The sequence below is a fragment of the Eleutherodactylus coqui genome, chromosome 4 (genome assembly GCF_035609145.1).
Source record: "Eleutherodactylus coqui strain aEleCoq1 chromosome 4, aEleCoq1.hap1, whole genome shotgun sequence".
Classification (NCBI taxonomy): Eukaryota; Metazoa; Chordata; class Amphibia; order Anura; family Eleutherodactylidae; genus Eleutherodactylus; species Eleutherodactylus coqui.
The window spans coordinates 189,117,379-189,139,276 of NC_089840.1; the positions used below are offsets into that span (position 1 = coordinate 189,117,379).

General features: G+C 42.7%; 1 protein-coding gene across 1 annotated transcript in view; it reads left to right on the plus strand.

Moving 5' to 3' along the window:
- Positions 1 to 17,090: 17,090 nt before the first annotated feature.
- The window catches only part of LOC136624820 (protein NDNF-like), a 38,426-nt gene continuing 33,618 nt past the window's right edge, over positions 17,091 to 21,898 (plus strand). Inside the window, exon 1 of the mRNA XM_066598746.1 lies at positions 17,091 to 17,486. Coding sequence (XP_066454843.1) covers positions 17,480 to 17,486 — 7 coding nt within the window. The 5' untranslated portion in view covers positions 17,091 to 17,479. The remainder of the gene's footprint in view (positions 17,487 to 21,898) is intronic.

Sequence of the window (21,898 nt, forward strand, 5' to 3'; positions counted from 1 at the left end):
GCTGATTAATCTCGGCCTTGATCTGTAAGCTAGGCTGGACTTCTGTCTTGATCTGTAGTCTGTAATAGGCTTAACTTGATCTGTGGCTTGTGCTGAGCTTTTATTAATAGGGTGCACTTTTGCCTTTTTACACAGAATTTTCACATTTTTTTCAAGCATGATTTTTTGTGTCACCAATAAAGTATGACTTAGGCAATATGTAGAAATTTAGGTGACAAAAATCACTGATCAACGGCCATTGCTTGACCTAAATGTAGCTCATGCTCACACCTGTATTTGCACGCTTCTAACATCCACTTTACTACAATTCTGTGTATAGCATGACCATCCTTGTTTTTCTTTGGATGATGGGTCCCAAGTTGATTATTATTGATTGGTCTTAGGCAGTCATGTGATGTTAACAGTGATAGAATTTAGGGCAGATGCACTTGGCCTTAAAGGGGTTGTCTCGCGAAAGCAAGTGGGGTTATACACTTCTGTATGGCCATATTAATGCACTTTGTAATGTACATCGTGCATTAAATATGAGCCATACAGAAGTTATTCACTTACCTGCTCCGTTGCTAGCGTCCCCGTCTCCATGGCTCAGTCTAATTTTGCTGTCTTCTTGCTTTTTTAGACGTGCTTGCGCTGTGCGGTCTTCTCCCCTTCTGCTCGGTCCGGGCACGAGCGATGTTCTGGCTCCGCCCCTTCTACGCATCATCGTGTAGCTCCGCCCTGTCACGTGTGCCGATTCCAGCCAATCAGGAGGCTGGAATCGCCAATGGAACACACAGAGCCCATGGTGCACCATGGGAGAAGACCCGCGGTGCACCATGGGAGAAAACTGCAGTGCATCCCTGGGAAAGGACCGGCGGCCATCTTAGGGAGAAGATTTTTTAAAGTCCTTATTTCGTCGGATCGGTAAGTAGCAAGCGGTTTAAAAACCGCTTTAATTTGCTATTTTATGCCAGGGGGGTGACAGGGGGAATGGGGTAAGGTAAAATTTTGAGGTTTGCCGCGAGACAACCCCTTTAATATAGTTCTGTACAACCTCTATGTTCTATAGCACCCATACTAGCCTTTGATTTAATACAGGGAATTTTTCTGCCAGATTTCATACTAGCTACACAAAAACATGTATGCCATGATTCATTGGATTCTGCATGAATGGAGATATTTTTCCCTAAAAGTAATGCTTCTCACAAACATAGTACATCTCATATGTAAAAAAAAGTCCTGTCTTTGGGCTATTATTTGCATTTATGTATTTGCATTAATGCATAATTGTAACACTGTAAATCATATATACTTTTTTATATTTCTGTTTTTGTCACAATTTCCTTCCTTTGTAAATAATGTACCAGTATACGTTACACATGCTATGTGGCTGTATAAATATATAATACGTCGGTTTTATTTAGCATAAATGCTGGACAAAGAAGGTTTTATTTTTAGTTTATTTTTTCCACTAATCTGGAAATGATTTGCATTTAAAAGAGTTGTACATGTATCCATGTTTTCTTATATTATAATGCATATGGTTTTATCAGGTTGTACCAGTCAAGGGGATTATATTTCCAATCAGCTAATGTTTTCTTCTCCACATGTGGCCAACAATCTACTTACTATTGTTATAACTCGGGGATATTATACATTCTCCCAAGAGGTTTTGAGGAAAAAAATGGGTAGCAGATGGAATAATAAGTTCTTAGCGTTAGGAGGAATGAATGACATGATATTACTGAACTCATTCATTTTCTATCTAGTGTAAAATTAAAGGAAATTTGGTAATGTTTATTAAATATCAGAATTCCATTTATTTTCTATTATTAGCGAAGGTTAGATATTTTTATTTCAAACAGAGGAGGAGCAGGAGTATTAAAGCTAGAAGCTATATGAAGTAAACAAAAGCGAGTGTGCAAGCTGTATTCTAAGTGTGCTCTCTTTTAAGTGTGTGACTTGAGATTAGTGACTTTAGATTCAGAGATTTTAGAAGCATTTTAGAAGTGCCAATTATATTTATTTACTACCTATGTATTTTAATTTTCACTTGCGTATATGACTTTTATCGAATCTGTCTGTATGATTCCTCTTTAGAATCTGCTCAATGATTGGCAATGTGATCCACTGTACATCTTGTGCCATGTATGCGGTCGTTGAACAGCCAATTAAGGGTGCATACTGCTGTATGAAAAGTGAGCATATTGCACGTTTGGAAGCTCAGATCCTGGATCTAAATCTGCAACTTGCAACACTGAGATCCACTGAAAACCTGGAAGAACTTTGCTGCTCACTGAGCAGACACTTGCTGGGGCAGATGTGGGGGTGGATGGTAGGATGAGCAGGCAGCTAGCTGGGTGACAGAAGGAGGGGGTAGAGGGAAGTATCACGGATGCTAGTGCTGAACTGGCACACTCCCAACACGTTTGCAAAGTTGGCAGATGAGGGGAATGCCATTACAGGAATAGCACTGCCGCAGTATGACCTGGCCTATGACCACTACAACATGGCCACTGGCCATCAGGATGATGTCTTCTCGAGTAAGAAGTGAAATAAGAGCACAGGAGAGGATAAATAGGGAACAGACAGGGAAATCTGCATCAAAGACCAGGGTCATCAAACAGTGTGTTGTCTTTCTGGCACTCGAGTTTGAGATATTATGGTTTGGCTTAACAGATTACTGGAAGGGTCTGTTGAGTACCCAGCAGTCATGCTGCACATTGGCACCAATTACAAAGTTAAAGGTATGTGGAAGGTTCTTAAAAAAGATTTCAGGAAGCTAGGTCATAAGCTTAGGTAGAGGACCTCCAAAGTAGTAGTTTTTAAAATATTACCTGTACCACTTGCCACACCAGAAAGGCAGCAGTAGATTAGGGAGGTAAACAAGTGCCTCAAGAGTTGGTGTAGGAAGGAGGGGTTTGGGATCCTGGAGAACTGTGCTAACTAACCAAAAGCTTATAAACTGAATGGCGATTAATACTAATAAAGTCTGACTAATAAAGTTAACAAACTGAAAGTAATACTGTCTGAAGAAAACTATGGCATAGTGGGAAAAATGGAGACCTGGTTGGACAAATGCTATGACTGAACAGTGAACATACAGGATTACAGTTTGTTCAGAAGGGATTGTGAAATCCGAAAAGGTAGAGGGGTCTGTCTTTATGTTAAATCCTGTGTAACGCTCACAATACTAAAGATACATGTAAGAGAGATGAACATGTGGAGTCTCTATGTGTAGAAATACATGGAGGGAAAAACAGTAATAAAATCTTCATAGGGGTTCTCTATAGGTCACCACCAAAAAATCTATTACTAAGGCAAATGGATAAAGCAGTAAATCACAATTAGGTCATTATTATGGGAGACTTTAACTATCTGGATATAAACTTGGAAATTGAAATCTGCGGAAGTCATAAAGATAAAGAATATGCTATCCTGGAGTACCTCAAGGCAAATAGCTGTGTAACTCCATATCAGCATGGGTTTATGAGAAATCGCTCCTGTCAAACCAACCTGATCAGCTTCTACGAGGAGGTAAGTTCTAGACTGCATTGTTATTGTACCTCGTATATATTGATTTTTCCAAAGCGTTTGAGACTGTGCAGCATAAAAGGTTGGTATATAAAATGAGAATGCTTGGTCTGAACGAGAATGTGTGTAAGTGGGCAAGTAACTGTCTCAGTGATAGAAAGCAGAAGGTGGTTATTAATGTTACATTGGTCCTATTCTTTTTAATATATTTATTAATGCCCTGGTAGAGGACAGTATATGAATGCAATTGGATTTGGATAAGTTGAGGGTTTGGACAGAAATTGGCAAATTAGGTTTAACACTGATAAATGTAAGGTTATGCAGATGGACAGGGAAATACATGTCACCATTACACACTAGATGGGAAACCACTGGGTAACACTAACATGGAAAAGGACTGGGGGCAACTGGACTGTAAACTCAACTGGAGCAATTAGTGTCAGGCAGCTGCTGCCAAGGCAAATAAGATCAGGGAGTGCATTAAAAGAGGTCCAGGGGAACATGACAAGAACAGTGCTCTTTCTCTTTACAAGTCACCGTGCAGACCACACATGGAATATTGTATACAGTTTTTCGGGTAGCGGTACTCAAGAATGATATATCAGAGCTTGAGTGGGTTCAGAGGTGGGCAACTAAGTTAATTAATGGATGTTCTAATAATGGGCGTTCTACAATACCCCAAAAGGTTATAAATAGAGATTAGCGAGTATACTCGCTGAGGCACATTACTCGAGCGAGTAGTGCCTTAGCCGAGTATCTTCCCGTTTGTCTCTAAAGATTCGGGGGCTGGCGCCGGTGACAGGTGAGTTGTGGCAGGGAGCAGTGGGTAGCAGGAGGGGAAAGAGGGAGAGAGAGATCTCCCCCCCCCCGTTCCTCTCCGCTCTCCTCCGCCCCCCACCGGCCCCCGAATCTTTAGAGACGAGCGGGGAGATACTCGGCTAAGGCACTACTCGCTCGAGTAATGTGCCTTAGCGAGTATACTCGCTTATCTGTAGTTATAAACATTGGGGTTATTTAGTTTAGAAAAAAGATGTCTGAGGGTCGACCTAATGTAGTGACCTAGTACATCATCTTGGTCCCCTCCATAAATGTCATTCATGTATGTCTTATGTAGTTGCACTGTGCAAAATCTGTCTTGTCATATCTGGTATGTGTGTTGCACAGCTGCAGCAATTCAGAGGTTAATGTTTGTAAAATCAAAGCCTGCATGGAAATGTATCAAGTCTGTTATGTCATGTGGTATGAGAGGAGGTTATAAATGTGAGTGACTGAGAGCGGGAAAGGGTTCATGTCTCCAGGAGTGTTGCTGTTCAGGAGGTCCAGGTACATGGGGGCACCTTCAGCCCTCATGTGCTGAAGCATGGAGGAGGAGGAAAGATTTCCTGTACCAAATGTGGTTGGATGTTGATTGAGTGAGCCCCGAGAGAGAGAGAGAGAGAGAGAGAGATAGAGAGAGAGAATCTGTAAGTTCTAATCTGTGTCTCATCAAGGCCAGTGCAGAGGTACTGTCTAGACTGTTAATTTTCCTACGCAGCCATCTGAAGTCTGGATCACTGCATACAGGTACACCCTTTACTTGTCACACCCACGTGTCTCCGAGGCTGGGTGGAGGTACTACAAGATAATAATTTCTGTGCACACATGTGCGTCTTTGAGCCTGTAAGAGCCGTGTGGAGGTACTAAGTTCTGAAGTTTATTCATTTGCCTGCACTGTGAAGTCTATAATTGAACTGCCCTGTATTATTTTGTTACTCCTTATTCAAGTAAAGTTTGTGGTGGGCTCTAACTATTCCTAGAGACCGGTGGTACTTAAGAACTGTCTGTGGCTGAATAACTTATCTGCTGAGGGTCATACTGGTGTGAGTGTTAGAACAGTGGCGTCATGCGTCACAATAAACCCCCTGTTATCTAGTTTGGTGGGCATTCCCTATCCTAGGGGTGTCCTAAGTCGACTACAGTGCTACTCTGGCTTTGGCTGCGTGTGTCCGTCCAGGAAGAAGCATGGTAAGTGTCGCCATGACAAGCCAGCACTCTACCTTCCCAGCTCCGTACGTATGTCATGTGTCCAGGGTCTCCCTATGGGACGCTGCACTAATAACTATGTAAAAATTTAGCAGGGGACAATACAGAGATCTCTCCCATCATCTATTATACCTAGAACTGTAACAAGCGGTGCTGTAATATCTATGTATAAATATATCAGGCGACAATACAAAGATCTCTCCCATCATCTATTATACCCAGGACTGTAACAAGGGGACGCTCTAATAACTATGTATAAATACATCAGGGGACAATATATAGATCTCTCCCATCATCTATTTATACCCAGGACTGTGAGTGTAACAAGGGGGTGCTCTAATAACTATGTATAAATATGTCAGTGGACAATACAGAGATCTCTCTCAGGACTGTAACAAGGGGGCACTCTAATAACTATGCAGAAATATATCAGGGGACAATACAAAGATCTCTCCCATCATCTATTATACCCAGGACTGTAACAAGGGGGCGCTCTAATAACTATGTATAGATATATCAGGGGACAATACCAAGATTACTCCCATCATCTATTTATACCCAGGACTGTGACTGTAAGAAGGTGGCCCCTCTAAGTCTAGAGGAACGAAGGTTTCCACATCAACACAGAAGGGGATTCTTTACTGTAAGAGCAGTGAGACTATGGAACTCTCTGTCTGAGGACGTGATGATGGCGAACTCACTGAAAGAGTAGAAGAGGGGCCTGGACGTCTTTCATGAGTGATACAATATTACATGTTATAGTCACAAAGGGTCAGTGATCTGGGGATTATTCTGATTGCCAGATTGAAGTCGGGAAGAAATTTCCCTAAAATTAGGAAAATTATTTTCTATCTCATTGGGGTTTTTCTGCCTTCTTCTGGATCAACATTGAAGTAAAATAGGTTGAACTAGATGGACATATGTCTTATTTTAACTTAAAATACTATGTTACTTTCTGTACAAAAAACAAATTTGGAAATGTAATAGTTTAGTGGTGTAGATCAGTGGGGCACATTTACTAAGGCGTAAAGTTATTTAGGCATTTCTAGAACTGTTTGTCAATGATAAGCAGAGCACACACAGCTGTTCTCCGTGTGGTCTCCATTTTTGTGCACCCATTGACATGTATGTGTGACCATCATCTGAGAAGTTGGACTAGAATGGGACTTACAAAAAAAGGTCTGTGTAAAAAACATATGTCCCTGTAGTCTCATTGTCTGTAATGTGTCATTGAGCTGTCCATGTGCAGTCAGCTGCAAATATGGGCAGCACATGGCTGTGAAAATTACACATGTGAATAAGTCACAACTCTTTAATGTGAGTGTAGTGACCCAAAGTTAGAGTCCCTCCAGCACTTGTGGTCTGTTTGTCTTTATGTGCGATTTGGTCTGTGTTTTGTGTATGTGTTGGTGTCATCAACCCTGTTGAAGTCTGTTTGTTTGTCCTCCTAACCTGCTGCGTGTGATTGGTGCTTGAGGGGTAAGTAAAAAGTGGGGAGAGGAAGAGAGAGTAGAATGTAGTTAGCGGAGGAGGTGATGTGCGCTGAGGTCAGGGGTGCTGACGCTCCTGCCAGGGCTCAGCCTCCATCCGGTCTCACATGCCAGGAAACTTCCTCCGGGAACTGGAGCTCAGGGGATGCAATCTGGGGGAGAAGTTGGAGTATGGTTGTTGCACACTCCCCCGCTTAACTGCATCGCCAAGGGAGGAACAAAAGCTAGCACAGGGTGCTGGGAAGTAAGAAATGAGGAGAAAGAATATTTGAGAATTCTTTCTAAGGCAGGAGTGACTGCTCCAAGAGAGTGTACAACAGATAACTATGACTGGGGATATGTGTGCCTTGGGGGAAAAAGGACTCTCTGTTTTCAAATGTCCTGCAAAGGTATGCTAGGGAAATAAGCCTGTCAAAAAACGTGTTACTTAAATTGTTTAAAAGCACTTATTTTTGTATTGGAAAATCAAGAGTTGAAAATGTAAGTAAAAGAAAACCGAGTGCCTGCGGTTTTGAAAGACATTGTGGTTGTAGACTCATCCATTTACTGCAAATGACTTGTCTTTCATCCAGGGGCATTGGCGTCAAAAAGGCAATCTAGAACTAATCCTCGGTAGTAAGGACTGTTATACCCTATCCCCCTGCAAGTGGTTAAGCTGGGCAGTACTTTGGTTCTCAGGAGAGGAGACGGTAGTGCCACTGTGAAACACCGCCATCTTGTACTCCGCAGTCTCCCCAGCTGAAGGCCTTGCTCTTGGTCGCTGCATGAGCAGTATCTAGTATTGCAGTGTAGCACCATTTAGGTAAATGTGTCTGAGCTGCAATACTAGACACAACCCATGTGCAAGATAATAGACACTTTTTTCAAGTTCATAAAACCTTTTCAGTTATATACTGTTTATGTATCTTAGTCAAGTGGACTTAACAGATGTCAGGAAGTATGAAGGAGATAACTGAATAAATAACTGGTTTAGGAGAAAGAAAAAAAGGGAAAGTGTTCTAAAGGCCCATTTACACCAGCCGATGATCGCTAAAAAAAAAAATCGCTAATCGGCGATCGTTTTAGCGATAATCGGTGCGTCTAAATGTGTGCCCATCATGCGCTTTTCGGGCACTGCTAGCTGATCGTTAAAATTAGTCTAACCTAAAAATCGTCATTCACTCTATCAGCAGTTCTTCACGGGGAGTGCTGATAGCATTGTTTCCCCGTGGAGAACAGAGGATCTCTAAGCACAGATAATAGACTTTGGGCTATTAACTGCATTCAGGGAAGGCTTCATTTGCACACTTAATTGGTACTTAAGTAGCTGAGTAGCTATGTAAAAGTTTATGCAAAATGATCGCTCAAAGCTGTCACTCAAACTGTCATTTGAGGGATCTTTGGACGATCATCAGCCTGTGTGAACCAGCCTTAAGTGAAGCAGCAGCTCTATTTTGGGGGCATTAATTGAATTGCTCTATTGCAGTCGGTGATCCCCCTGCTTTTTTTTTGTTGATAATTAATTGAACTTCAGTAGTGCAAACACTACTGTAACCGTACACCTTAGATGCCATTGGCTGAACACTCCTTCAACCTAATACTGTTACTTCCGACCCCCCATACAGATACATGTGTTCTCAACGGCGAGAGAGGAATATAGTTTACTTATGGTGGGAACAAAAGATTGAACTCCAACATTCCTAGTCCCTATCATTTGCCATCAGGAGAGAGTTGGGCCACACCCATATAGATTAGATAGTAGTCCATTCCTGCAAGAATTGGCAGAATCGTGGCGTCATCTCTTTCTCAGGTAAGGGTCCATTTATATGAGCTGATTTCTCGTTTGAATGAGCGAATGTCAGAGTTAGCTCATTTGCTCATGCAGCCTGATTATACAGGCAGTTACATTGTTGACTTGTTCAAACAAGAAATCATTCAGTCATTCCCATTCACTGTATAAGTGACTGAGAACGACTGAACGATCACTATTAAAACTGAACGATAAGTTAACGAGCCAGCAATGATTTTTATGCCTGCATGCAATGAATGCTTGTTTGAACGATTTTTTGAGGGCATTTAGCCAAACAATACTTTCAAATGTCCACATTATGTAAAAGAAAGCGGAATTCATCAGACCAGACCACCTTCTTCCATTGCTCCATGGTCCAGTTTTGATGCTAACATGCCCTTTGTGGACACTCTCAGCGGTGAACAGGGGTACTCATGGACATTCTGACTCGTCTGTAGCTACCCAGTTCTATACACAGCCACATCCAGAATTAACTTTTTTGGCAATTTGTGCTGCAGTATCGGAATGAGACCAGACAAGTCAGTCTTCACTCCCTGTGCACATCAATAAGCCTTTGGCACCCACTACCCTGTGACCAATTCAACGTAGATCACTTTTAATAGGCACTAACAGCTGCATATTGGATAGACCTCTTGATATCTGCCATTTGGAGATGTTGAGATCTTTTTGGAGATGCTGTGTCTAGCCATCACAATTTGCGATCTTGTCACTCAGATCTTTACACTTGCTGATTTTCTCTTTTTCCAACATATCCACTTCAAGAGTTGACTGTTTGCTTGCTGCCTCATACATTTAACTCTTTGACAGACACATTTGTGAGAAGGAACAATGTTATTCACTTCACCTGTAAGTGGTTTTCAAGTTATGGCTGATCAGGGCTCCAAGTTGGAACCTCCCGTTGCTTCACTTTTTTATGAAAGGCCATAAATATAAACATCAATGGAACAAAGTGCTCATTACTTTTGCATTAACTCATAGATGATTATCATTATATTTGAAGTGATGGAGAATCAAATAATCCAATGCCATATTGCATCTGGAAAAAACATTCAGGAGACAAAAAAATAACAATGCTCAGGGATGAACGGTATAGTATATTGAAATATACAGGAAGTACATATAGTGCAGAAAATATAGAGTTTTCTTTACAAGAGGGTGGTGAAATGTGCCACCCCTCCCCCCGCCCCCCCACACACACTTCCAGAAATATGTGACAATCAATCACTCGTGGGTCAACGCATGTGAGTCAAAAGCCATGAAGACTATCAGAGAGGTGCCGTATCCTTATTGTGGTACACTGAATAAAGCGATGGCCTGCGAGACGTTTTAGGGAACTATAAACAAATTGCCCCATTTGTTAAGCAGAAATATAAAAAAAACAGTCACTAGAAATTCATACAATTTACAATAATTTCCATAATTAGCATTCATGTTGTGGAAGGGGCTTTTGCGCCATGGCAATCAGTGGGCGTACATAGCTAACGCGGGCTGGTCATTTCAAAGAATGGAAGTGCCATTCGGATGTATGTAAAAGCTAGTTCAGAAAGTGTGTGTATCACCGAGCGGACGTTCACAAGATACTGGAGGGAAATCTATGTAATAAATATGTTCCAACATAACCATACACAAAATGGCTCCAAAGAAAGGAAATGCACAAATATATGAATAAAAGGGAATATCAAATGAAAAGACTAAAATACAATGTACAATCATAATAAAATCTGAAATAGACGGAAAACTTAAAATAAAACATGCATATAAAAGAGTATTAATATATGGGTTATTATGGTTAATCTACCTGATGTGAGACGCTCAGATACAGAAATTTTATAACAATAGATACAGAAACTCAAAAATGTAAATTTTTCTAAAAATATTTCAAAAAGTTTTGCTAAATGAGGCTCAAAATGTTTTAATATGCCGTAGTCGTCACTATGGGGATATGAGACAAAATTGCTGCCAATGAAGACAGGAGAGCGTTTTGTGTGCTTGATTTTCACGTGTGCAATGTCATTTTCAAACAAAGTTTGGTGAAGATCCACCAGCAGGCACACAATTCATAAGTAGTACTCCAATATTAAGGAAAGTAACCGAAAATCATCCGGCCATCCACAAAACAGCGGAGCACGTCTGTGCAAGTTTCACAAAGTCCTCAGAAATCCACTGTCAGAGCAAGCAGAGAATTGGACGTCCTGCCGCCGACTGTATGGCAAATTCTGCACAAATGTTTGCGATATCTCTACCAATTGCAATAGCTAATGGCCCTGAAACCAAACAAAGCACAGCGACGTTCTTCCTTTAAGAGAATGCAAACTCTAATGAAAAAGTGATGGCTTCATGGAGTCTTTAGTGATGAAGCCGCCATCCATCTTTCGGGCAACAAACGTAATGTCAGAAAGTGGGGGAAGTGTAGTGTCCCAGAATATCATCCTAGTCCCCTCCACAAATGTCATAAATGTTGGTCTTTTGTAGATGCACTGTGCAAAACCTGTCTTGTTATTTCCAGTGTGTATGTTGCACAGCTGTGGTGCTTGAGAGGTTAACTTTAATAAAATCATTGCCTGCCTATAAATGTATCAGTTTGTCATGTCATGTGATATAAGTGAGGGAATAAATAGGAGTGTTTTAGAGCAGGAAAAGGAGTTCTGAGTCCATCTGCGGAGAGTTCCAACTGGTCTACCACCTAACACAGAGGTACATGAAAGCACCTACAGCTTCCTTGTGGTGAAGATGGAGGAGAAGGAGAGACTTACTGCAGCGACTGCAGTTTGAATGAGAGTGGAGTGAGCCCCAAGCCTAAAAGAGATAGCTTTGTAAGCAATCACTTTTCCTGACAAAACCCAATGCAGAGGTATTAAGTCACACCCATGCGTCTCTAGTGTGGGGAGAAAATTCTAAAAAACAAAGAATACTACCAGAGTGTCTGTAGAGTGACCCCTAGCCCCTTTCCTCCTACGTCCAGGAGTGGAACATGACAGATAACGCAGACTCTAGGACCAGTTTCATCCTGTGTATCCTCCTTGACATCTGAACTTCCTTTCTCACCTTTACTGTGAAAAATTGTACCTGAATTGCTGTATAATCATTTTTTTGCCAAAGTTTATTCCAAGTAAAGCTTATACCTGGCCCTAACCGTTCCTTTGGACCCAAGGTACTATAAACCAGTGTCTGTGTTTTTTCTCTGCCGTGTAGCATACCGGTGTGTGGGATTGGTGGCATCACCCGTGACAACTACAACCCCCCTCATCCTGCTTATTGGCATTCCCAATCCTAAGGGTGTCGACGGTGGGCTGCAATCTTCCTCTGCCCTTGGCTCCATGACATCGCTCTGGGAAAGGAGCCTGGTAAGTGCCGCTGTGACAATCACTTAACCCTCCCAGCTGCTCATGTTTGTCAAGTGTCCGGAGTGTCCCTATGGGACGTTGCTTACCCCTGTTTTCTATTGCCACTGGGAACAGGCCCTGAACTGTTGCGCCATTTTTGTACAATGGACTCCCACTTAATTTTTTCTTGGGCTACCAAAGATGGCGTACAATTCACAGTGCTCTTCTCTATGGCTCACTCCCACCAAGAAGCTCCAACAAAGCTGCTTGGCACCAAAAAGACTACACCCTGGCCTGGCGCAAAGTGTGTGGGGGGGGGACTATCCTTGCTAAGTGGACTTCTTGGAGCCCAAAGTGGGAGGAGTTAACTGCCGCTGCAGACTCCTGGGCTCAAAACACTTTTGGCTGGTCTAAAAATAAGATGGATTCTACCCACAGAAGACAGAGGTTACGCCTAGTTCCCGTGGCTGCTGTGGAGCCAACTCCTAGGAGGCTGCCTCTATACTGGGAGGAAGACCCACAGATTACTAGACTGCCTACCTATCCAATCCCTCCGGATATGGAGAACACTGCAAGGCTTTCTTAACCTCTGTATCTCTTCAAGAGGAATGGTGTGACGGCCCAGGCGAAACACCCTGTTTGGACCTTAATTTACCAGGGCAATGGAGTTGTCCGATAGTATATCCCAGAATCGTCAACTTGTGCTGACTTAATGGAGATGCTAACTTCAGTTTTCATTTCATGGGAGAGCGACAAACTCCAGCTAGACTACTCCCGCAGACACCGTTGAGGAGACCTGCTACGTCCCCTGTCATTAACATGGACACTGCATCCACTTCTACCAGCTCCACAAGATTGGAGGATGATGAGAAGTCACTGGTAGGTGACGCTGCTGCAGCAGCTGCACTCATGCAGAAATTAGTGAGAACCAGTGGGTGGAAATCTGAAGAATGTTACTGCCCCAAAATGACTTCCGTTTACCTTAAAGGGGTTGTCCCGCGCCGAAACGGGTTTTTTTTTTTTTCAACCCCCCCCCCGTTCGGCGCGAGACAACCCCGATGCAGGGAGGTAAAGAAAGCTCACCGGAGCGCTTACCTTAATCCCCGCGCTCCGGTGACTTCTCTACTCACCGCTGAAGATGGCCTCTTCCTCCGTGGACCGCAGCTCTTCTGTGCGGTCCACTGCCGATTCCAGCCTCCTGATTGGCTGGAATCGGCACGTGACGGGGCGGAGCTACACGGAGCTACACGGAGCCCCATAGAAGACTGCAGAAGACCCGGACTGCGCAAGCGCGGCTAATTTGGCCATCGGAGGCCAAAAATTAGTCGGCTCCATGGAGACGAGGACGCCAGCAACGGAGCAGGTAAGTATAAAACTTTTTATAACTTCTGTATGGCTCATAATTAATGCACAATGTACATTACAAAGTGCATTATTATGGCCATACAGAAGTGTATAGACCCACTTGCTGCCTCGGGACATCTCCTTTAAGACTCTTTGCGTAAGAGACTGTTTTTTCTCTGTTTTCCCTGTTATGTCCTGAAACAGGGACTCTAAAGTCATTTCCCACTTACAAATGTTTTTATTTCATGTTGAAAAGTTTATAAAAGTTAATGCAACATTTAGAATGTTTAAGCAATGTGCTGGAGGAAGAAGTAAAGGCGTACTTGAGTGTCAAATTCACTAGCTCATGCTCTCTAAAGTGATTTCTTACCTAAAGTCATTTATTATTTCCATGCATAATTAATGTCTAGTTTAAATATAATCAATGAATATTCATTAATGCTAATTTAGTAATGCTGGTTTAGTAAAGTCACTGTGTTCTTGAAACTGTGTGTATGGTATGATAGTTATATGTGTATGAGTGCAGGTCTCTTTTGTTCCCCTAAGTCCAGTCTTGAGTGTTTGCAGCCCGTTATAGCCTGTCTCAGGGGGGCAGGGCCTTTCATTTACCTCTTCTTAAATCACGGACAGCGGTATTGACTTAAGCTACTGACTGCTTACTAAAATTTTTTCCTCTTTTTTCTGCCAGTCACCTTTTTTTATTTTTTTTGTGTATGGTAACAGTATGTTTCTCCTCTCTGTAAAAAACAGTGACGATCATTCCACTGATCTTATATCTCTAGCCTTTGGAACAAAGTGTTATATAAGAGGCTCCATAGCAATACTAGTGCTTTTAGATTCTGGCCAGCCTAGTAGATTTTTCTCTAATGTACTTCCAAGTCATAGTCCTTGACACGCTGTCATAAATAAAAAGCCACACATAAAAATGACACTTCTTTTAGTCACAGTACACTGGGAGAGAGTACATCCTAACATATAGGTGACCAGGGGTAGGAGTCGTGTTTACAGGTTTCGCTTTGCACACTCCATGACTACACAGTGTGTTCTTTAAGGGGATGGAAGTAATGCACTTAAGATGGCCTGCTTCCGGATGTATACACTCTGTTTTGGAGGTCCTGGGGGGTCTCCTCCATAAGTATCATGCATGTTTGTCTTGTTATTTCCAGTGTTTGTGTTGCACAGTTGCAGCGCTAGAGAGGTTAACTTTATTAAAATCACTGCCTGCCTATAAATGTATCAGTTTGTCATGTCATGTAGTATAAGTGAGGGTATAAATAGGAGTGTTTGAGAGCAGGAAAAGGAGTTCTGAGTCCATCTGCGGAGAGTTCCAACTGGTCTACCACCTAACACAGAGCCACATGGAAGCACCTACAGCTTCCTTTTGGTGAAGATGGAGGAGAAAGAGATACTTCCCGTAGCAACTGCAGTTTGAATGAGAGTGGAGTGAGCCCAAAACCTAAAAAAGAGAGAGCTTTGTAAGTAATTGCTTTTCCTGACAACACCCAATGCAGAGGTATTAAGTCACACCCACACATCTCCAGTGTGGGGTGCAAGTTCTAAAAAGCAAAGAATACTACCAGAATGTATGTGGAATGACCCCTACCCCCCTTTCCTCCTCCGGAGTGCTCCCAGTCCAGGAGCGGTACCTGACAGATAACGCAGACTGTAGGACCGGTTTCATCCTGTGCATCCTCGCTGACCTCTGAACTTCCTTTCTTACCTGCCCTGTGAAGAATTGTACCTGAATTGCTGTATAATCATTGTTTTGCCAAAGTTTATTCCAAGTAAAGTTTATACCAGGCCCTAACTGTTCCTGGGAACCCAAGGTACTATAAACCATTGTCTGTGGTTATTCTCCGCCATGTAGCATACCAGTTTGTGAGAACGGTGGTGTCACCCGTGACAACTACAACCCCCCTCATCCTGTTTATTGGCATTCCTAAACCTAAGGGGGGCGACGGTGACCTGCAATCCTGTTCTGGCCTTGGCTCTATGTCATCCCTCTGGGAAAGGAGCCTGATAAGTGCCACCATGTGAATCCCAGGGATTTTGTACCTGGACATCTGCAGATACTACTTCAGCCGCAGTGGGAACAGAAAATCCCAGGTGTCACCTTCCAACAGAATGGGACACCCCCACCACCCCTTCATTATCACAATGAAATCAGAAGTGAGTGGCGACTACTAAACACATGTATGGCTGTGTAGGTGCTGCCGATAATCTTACACCTTGTGATTAGAATCTACATGCCCCCCTTACCGTCCACCATACATGATCTGCATCATCCCAAAAGTCATTACAGCAAGCAAACATGATTCTCTACAACAGAAGCAGAACTTGGCTACAGGCTCCATGTGTGTTGAGTGACAGAGGGGGCCACATTGACCACCTCTGACATTTTTGGTGTTATGCAACAAAACGTTTTAAGTGTCTGTTTCCATTGACATTAAATGTATGTATCTAAGTGTCAATAAAACGGGAGTCATGAGGGGTGCATATCGGGAAGATCATCTGTAATAACCCTGTATTCATATTGCATCTGGAGGTCAACTGAAAACTCTACAACTGAAAGAATCAATACATTACGAGGCGTCCCACTCTACAATCTTTATGTATGAAATCGATAAGTTTATAATTCTTCAAGTAGATGTGCGAGCTTCGTTGACATGAATACATCCCAGGCAGAAATACTTAAAGGGGTTGTCCCGCGCCGAAACGGGTTTTTTTTTTTTTCAACCCCCCCCCCGTTCGGCGCGAGACAACCCCGATGCAGGGAGGTAAAGAAAGCTCACCGGAGCGCTTACCTGAATCCCCGCGCTCCGGTGACTTCTCTACTCACCGCTGAAGATGGCCTCTTCCTCCGTGGACCGCAGCTCTTCTGTGCGGTCCACTGCCGATTCCAGCCTCCTGATTGGCTGGAATCGGCACGTGACGGGGCGGAGCTACACGGAGCTACACGGAGCCCCATAGAAGACTGCAGAAGACCCGGACTGCGCAAGCGCGGCTAATTTGGCCATCGGAGGGCGAAAATTAGTCGGCACCATGGAGACGAGGACGCCAGCAACGGAACAGGTAAGTATAAAACTTTTTATAACTTCTGCATGGCTCATAATTAATGCACAATGTACATTACAAAGTGCATTATTATGGCCATGCAGAAGTGTACAGACCCACTTGCTGCCTCGGGACAACCCCTTTAACTTTGTGGAATATACTAGTGCTTTACCTTGACATGTGAAATATTAACCAATTAGCAACTTGTACCCCTGGAAAATACTTTCTTGGTTGCAAGATGAAAGTTCACCCATCCTGTCACATCTTTGTAGTATTAATGGAAGGTAACCTGTGAGATTACACAAACATAAATTGTAATGACACTTTATTCTGAATGCTTTTCATTTAATGTAAATATATTCCGAGCTTCTCTTCTGGCAGAAACCACTTGCTTAAATGTATTCAGCCAACACATTCCTTTTTAGATATCACATGTTTTAATGAGATTGCAAAAGAGGGGAGGAGGGGTCCATCCCAGCACTCTAGGGTATTAAACATGATCTACAATGTCTTACTGCACTCAGCGTAATACCAGATTATTGATATTATGAGGCTGGGTACCCTTCATCTCTATTGTGTAGAGCTCGAGAAGAGTTAAGTGGGTGCCCCCCTTTCTCTTCCTCTGTCTCTCATTCAAGCCCTTATCCATCTGCAAATCTGCCAACAAGCAACTCTTTAATACAGTGGAGAGGAGGGAAGCTAGCCGCTAACTAACAGTGGATACTGAGTCTTAGACCACAGGGGAATCCAGAAGCTATTCACGCTCTAGGCACAAAGCTTGATGTCTAGGAAGAGACATTTTTCAATCTGAAGGAGTCTTAAAGTGCAATCATCATGAAAAGGTTGCTGCCTTGTAGACTGTTCCATGTGACCTACTCCTAGAAGCATGAGCAGCTCCGAATGTAGGGACGAGCAGAACACAGACTGAAGGTATTTTTTTCACAATGGGAGGTAAGTAACATTTTTTAGAACTTTATAACAAGTGATGATATGTCTCCTATGTTTAAGAAAGTGACGTATCCGGTCATACGTAAAGACAGACAACTCAGTCAGGTTGTCGATTTTATATTTCCATAAGAACAGCTGTGGCTTGCTTATGCGGAGAAGTGTTAGCAATGAGCAGATGTAGTAGAGCTGAGTAGGATAGATGAAGCAGAGTTGAGTTTTGCATTTGGCAAAACTCATTGTGAATCAATGTGTTCTCTGTGGTTTCATGGGTGAACTTACTGAATTGTTTTAAGTTTTAACTCATTGAGTTTACTAATGTGCAAAATGATTCTGCTCCAAAGGGGGTTTTCCAGGCAGTGTCCGCTGTGTATGCCGGGATGCACCGGGGTTGGAGCGGAAGCCGCTGCTCTAAGACCAGTGTAGTGGCCAGTGCTTGTAATTGCAGGCTCAGGTCTCATTGAAATCAATGGAAGCTGCGCTTGTAATTACAAGTGCCGTCCACTACACAAGGTCGGAGCTGCGGCTTCCATTCCAACCCTGGATTATCGCAGCGCTGACAGGGGGCGCTGTCTGGAAAACACCTTTAGGGCTCATCTACATGAGTGTAAATACACAGCATATTGTGCGCATTTTTGCGTAATACGCAGTGAATAGAGCCCATTGATTTCATTGGCTCATTAACAGCTGTGTATTTTGCATGCGAATTCCAGTCGCATGAAAAAAAATGCTTTTATAAATGCTTTACACACCGTAATACACAAGTGAAATCAATGGGCGGGCGTGAATACGAAGGAAATATACAGTAAGGGCTGATTCAGATGGCTGTGCTTTCTTAGCATTTTACGAGCATCAAAATCACACCCGCAAAACGTGACGAACCAAAACATTGATTTTGATGGTTTCATTTTCACTAGCGTCATTCTCGCGCGATATTACTTTGTGCGAGAAAAATAGGGCAAGACCTATCTTTCTGCTTTTTTTTTGTTCGCGCATAAAAGTGTGAAGTTTAAACAGTAAAAAAAAAAGACTTTTGACAGGTTTATGCGCTAATACACTCCGTACGGCAAGCATATTTGCGCATGCGTCCGTCTGAAGAAGCCCTAAGCCTGCCTATACGCTGTATATTTACGCACAAAATCAATGGTATTTTGCACGTTTTTTACGCATGTAAATATGCTGCATATTTGAGGACTTATTCAGATGACCGAATTTGCGCAGGCATTTCCACACGTTAAAAAAGTTGCACATGAAACACGACCATGCGAAGCTTTGGATTTCAATGGCTTTACTCAGACGAACGTGTTTTTTCCCATGCAAAATATTCGTGCCAAAAAAATAGGACGTATTCGTTCTTTTTTGGACGTCTTTTTTATATGCTGTGTGAAAAGATAGCTCTTGCCCTATCTTTCGCCGTGTAACGCAGAAAGCTCCCCTAGACTTCTATGACAGCAGAAAAAAGGGAGGGGAGGGAGTTACCCTGCGTACCACACTGGGAAAAGAAGACAGCTCGCCGTAATTAGGCATTTTATTTAGCCATTCCGAGGGTTTATTCCGATCGATGTTTGCCATCGCTTCAGTGTGTTTTTACATTTGCGCTGCAGCGTCCCGTATGAAGGGCTTTAAATACGCCAATTATGATCGGGAGTCAAGCTTGTTAAAAATTAATTCATGCGAATATACGTTGCATACTGGCGAACGTATATACGTATATGTCCATGTGATGGAGCCCTGAGCCTGCATAGACGCTGCATATTTATGTACAAAATCAATGAGATCAATGGCAGGGATGGCATTATTAACACTATCGGTCTGCTAAGTTCTTGCTTTGCTTTGATTGAACACAGGAAGACGTTATGATTGATATCAGTGACAAGTAATGATTACTTACATTGGCATCAACATATTCCATAGCGAAGCACCGTGTCGTGTCATTTCTTCTCTCTCCCATGTTAATGTTCAGTTGCTTTGTTAAATATCCCGCCCCGCATATACTCCTGCAGACAGTAACACTGTGACCTACAAGTAGACTGCATACATAGGTAGGAGCTACTATAAGTGCAGTTGAGATGCATTTTTATTTTAATCATCTAAATAGATTTTTTATAAGATTTGTAGAAATCTACAAATTTTTGTCTTCAAAAAGACCGTAAACATTTCATGTGATTCTTCTGTAATTTGCTGCACGACAACATTCCCTCTGTACGAATAAAAAATAAATGAAAAAGTTGCGCAAGTATATTAAGCCTGATGCTTAAGTGCCTATGTGAGACTTGTGTTGTGTGACTGCCAGCTACAGTTAGTAGCCTTAAGGCAGTTTCACACAAGCATAAGCGCAAAAAAACCCGCTTGCATAAGTGCAGTGTATTTGCGTCATGAGGGAGCCTCTTTTGCGCGCTTTTTAATGTACTTTTTGCACTGTTGTGTACCGTTCCCATTGGAGTAGGACATGCCTGCAGCATTTGTGCACCCCCCTATAGTCTCATATAGGGCCTATGGTGCAAAAATGCATGTTGCATTTTTTCACACGATACAAATTGCGTTATTGCGTGAATATTTCTGAGAGAACCCATTGAAATCAATGGGTTCTATTCTCTGCAAATTGCATATGCAAATACGCGTGCAAATATGTGTAAATCCGCCCTTGAAGAGACTCTGTCACCTACTTTATACACTATGAGCTACGTTTGTGTGCTAAAAGTAGGTGACCCCCTGAGTCTGGGGATGTAAGGGTTAATACTTACCTCCCCTGTCCCCCTTCCCCAGTGTCACTGCTGGAAGCCGCTGCTCAATGCATTAAGCGGCGCTGCTAAGTAGTCCACCCATTATAAAATTAGAACAGGTGGACTACTCAGAGAGCTACTTTATGTACTGCAGCGTTGGCCTCCTGCACTGACAATGATAGGAAAGGCAAGTATAACACTTACATCCCTGGCCTCAGAGGGTCACCTACTTTCAGCCCATAAGCTTCGCTCATAGGACTTAAAGTAGGCAACAGTCATTCATCCAACAACTGTTTCCCCGGCTGCCCCATACATATTACCATTTAGCTTACCCAATCATTTGTGTGTTTAGGTAAGTAAAGGTACTTTACAAAGGACAACTATCAGGCGCCTTGGCACTTGACAGCCATTCCAACAACAATCACTACCGAGGTTTCACACTGGAGCGATAGTCGCTCAGTGAAGATCTCAGTGAGATCTCTTCTGGCTGCTCACCTCCATTCACTGCAAACAGGCAGTCGTTCAACGGTTGAATGAGTCCTGTTTACACCAAGTGAGAAGTTGCTCGCTAGTTGCTTCATTTCAGTGAATTGAAGCAAAGCGACCAGCAACGTCTGAGAGATTTCTCGCTCAGTGTCCTGTTGGTAGCCATGTACATGGGCAACTATCGCCAAAAATTGTTGTTTCAAGCGATTATTCAAGCAGTAATCGCCACATGTAAAGGTACCTTAAGCTGCAGCCGGATAGCTCTGCCGGTGATTTATCTCCCGGGGAGCAACAGGATTGGGCATTGAAATTCAATCTCCTTGGTCCTTCTTTCTCCCCAAACTACGAGAGGCTGCTGATAAGTCTTTGGCTTTACCCAGAAAGAAACGAGATAGGAAGATGAAACTTTACATTTATTCCACATCCTCTCCACTGATGCCAACACACTTCTTACATCGGTATTCCAAGTTCTGTAAGCCTTGCAAAAAGAAGGATTTTGTTTGTGCCTCAAACCAGTCATCCGTAGCAGCCATGGCATCAGAAATGGTGTGAAATTTGGTACCCTTGAGGTGTTTCTTCAGGTTTGGAAACAGATGATAGTTGGAGGGAGCTCTAATGTGTACGAAGGCCTTACAAAGGTTATTGTTATTATATGGTTAGATAATATCTACATTCATTAAATGAAGTTTCCTCTCTGTTCTTGTTTGCACAGTCCTTGGTGTTATCTTGTCCTCTCAGTTGCACTGGCGGCTAAACACTGTTATTGGCAGGCTGTATTGTCATAAAGTAGAGAGCTGAGAGTACAATATTTAGAGGTACTTTTTATCATGGCTGAAAGTTGCACAGAATAACAAAGGATTTTTTGGCAGTAGGAGGCAGGAAAATATTACAATAAAGGCTTATTCACACAGGCGAGAATCTTGCGCGAGTTGTGCGATAGGAGGTGCACAAAACTTGCACGAACATGAAACAAACTCTTTCGAATGAGTTTATTCACATGAATGATTTTTTTGCTCTCAGCTATGGTCCAAGGAGAAAAAAAAAATCGCAGCATGTTCTATTTTTGGGCGTTCCCGCAGAGGGTCTTGCTCATTGCTTGCTATGGGATCTTGAAAAAAATTGCACTGCACTTGCATGCCATGCATTGTGCATGTGAGTGTGATGTGATTTTTCCCATTGAGGTCAGTGGAAAGTGATTGGGGTCTTTTT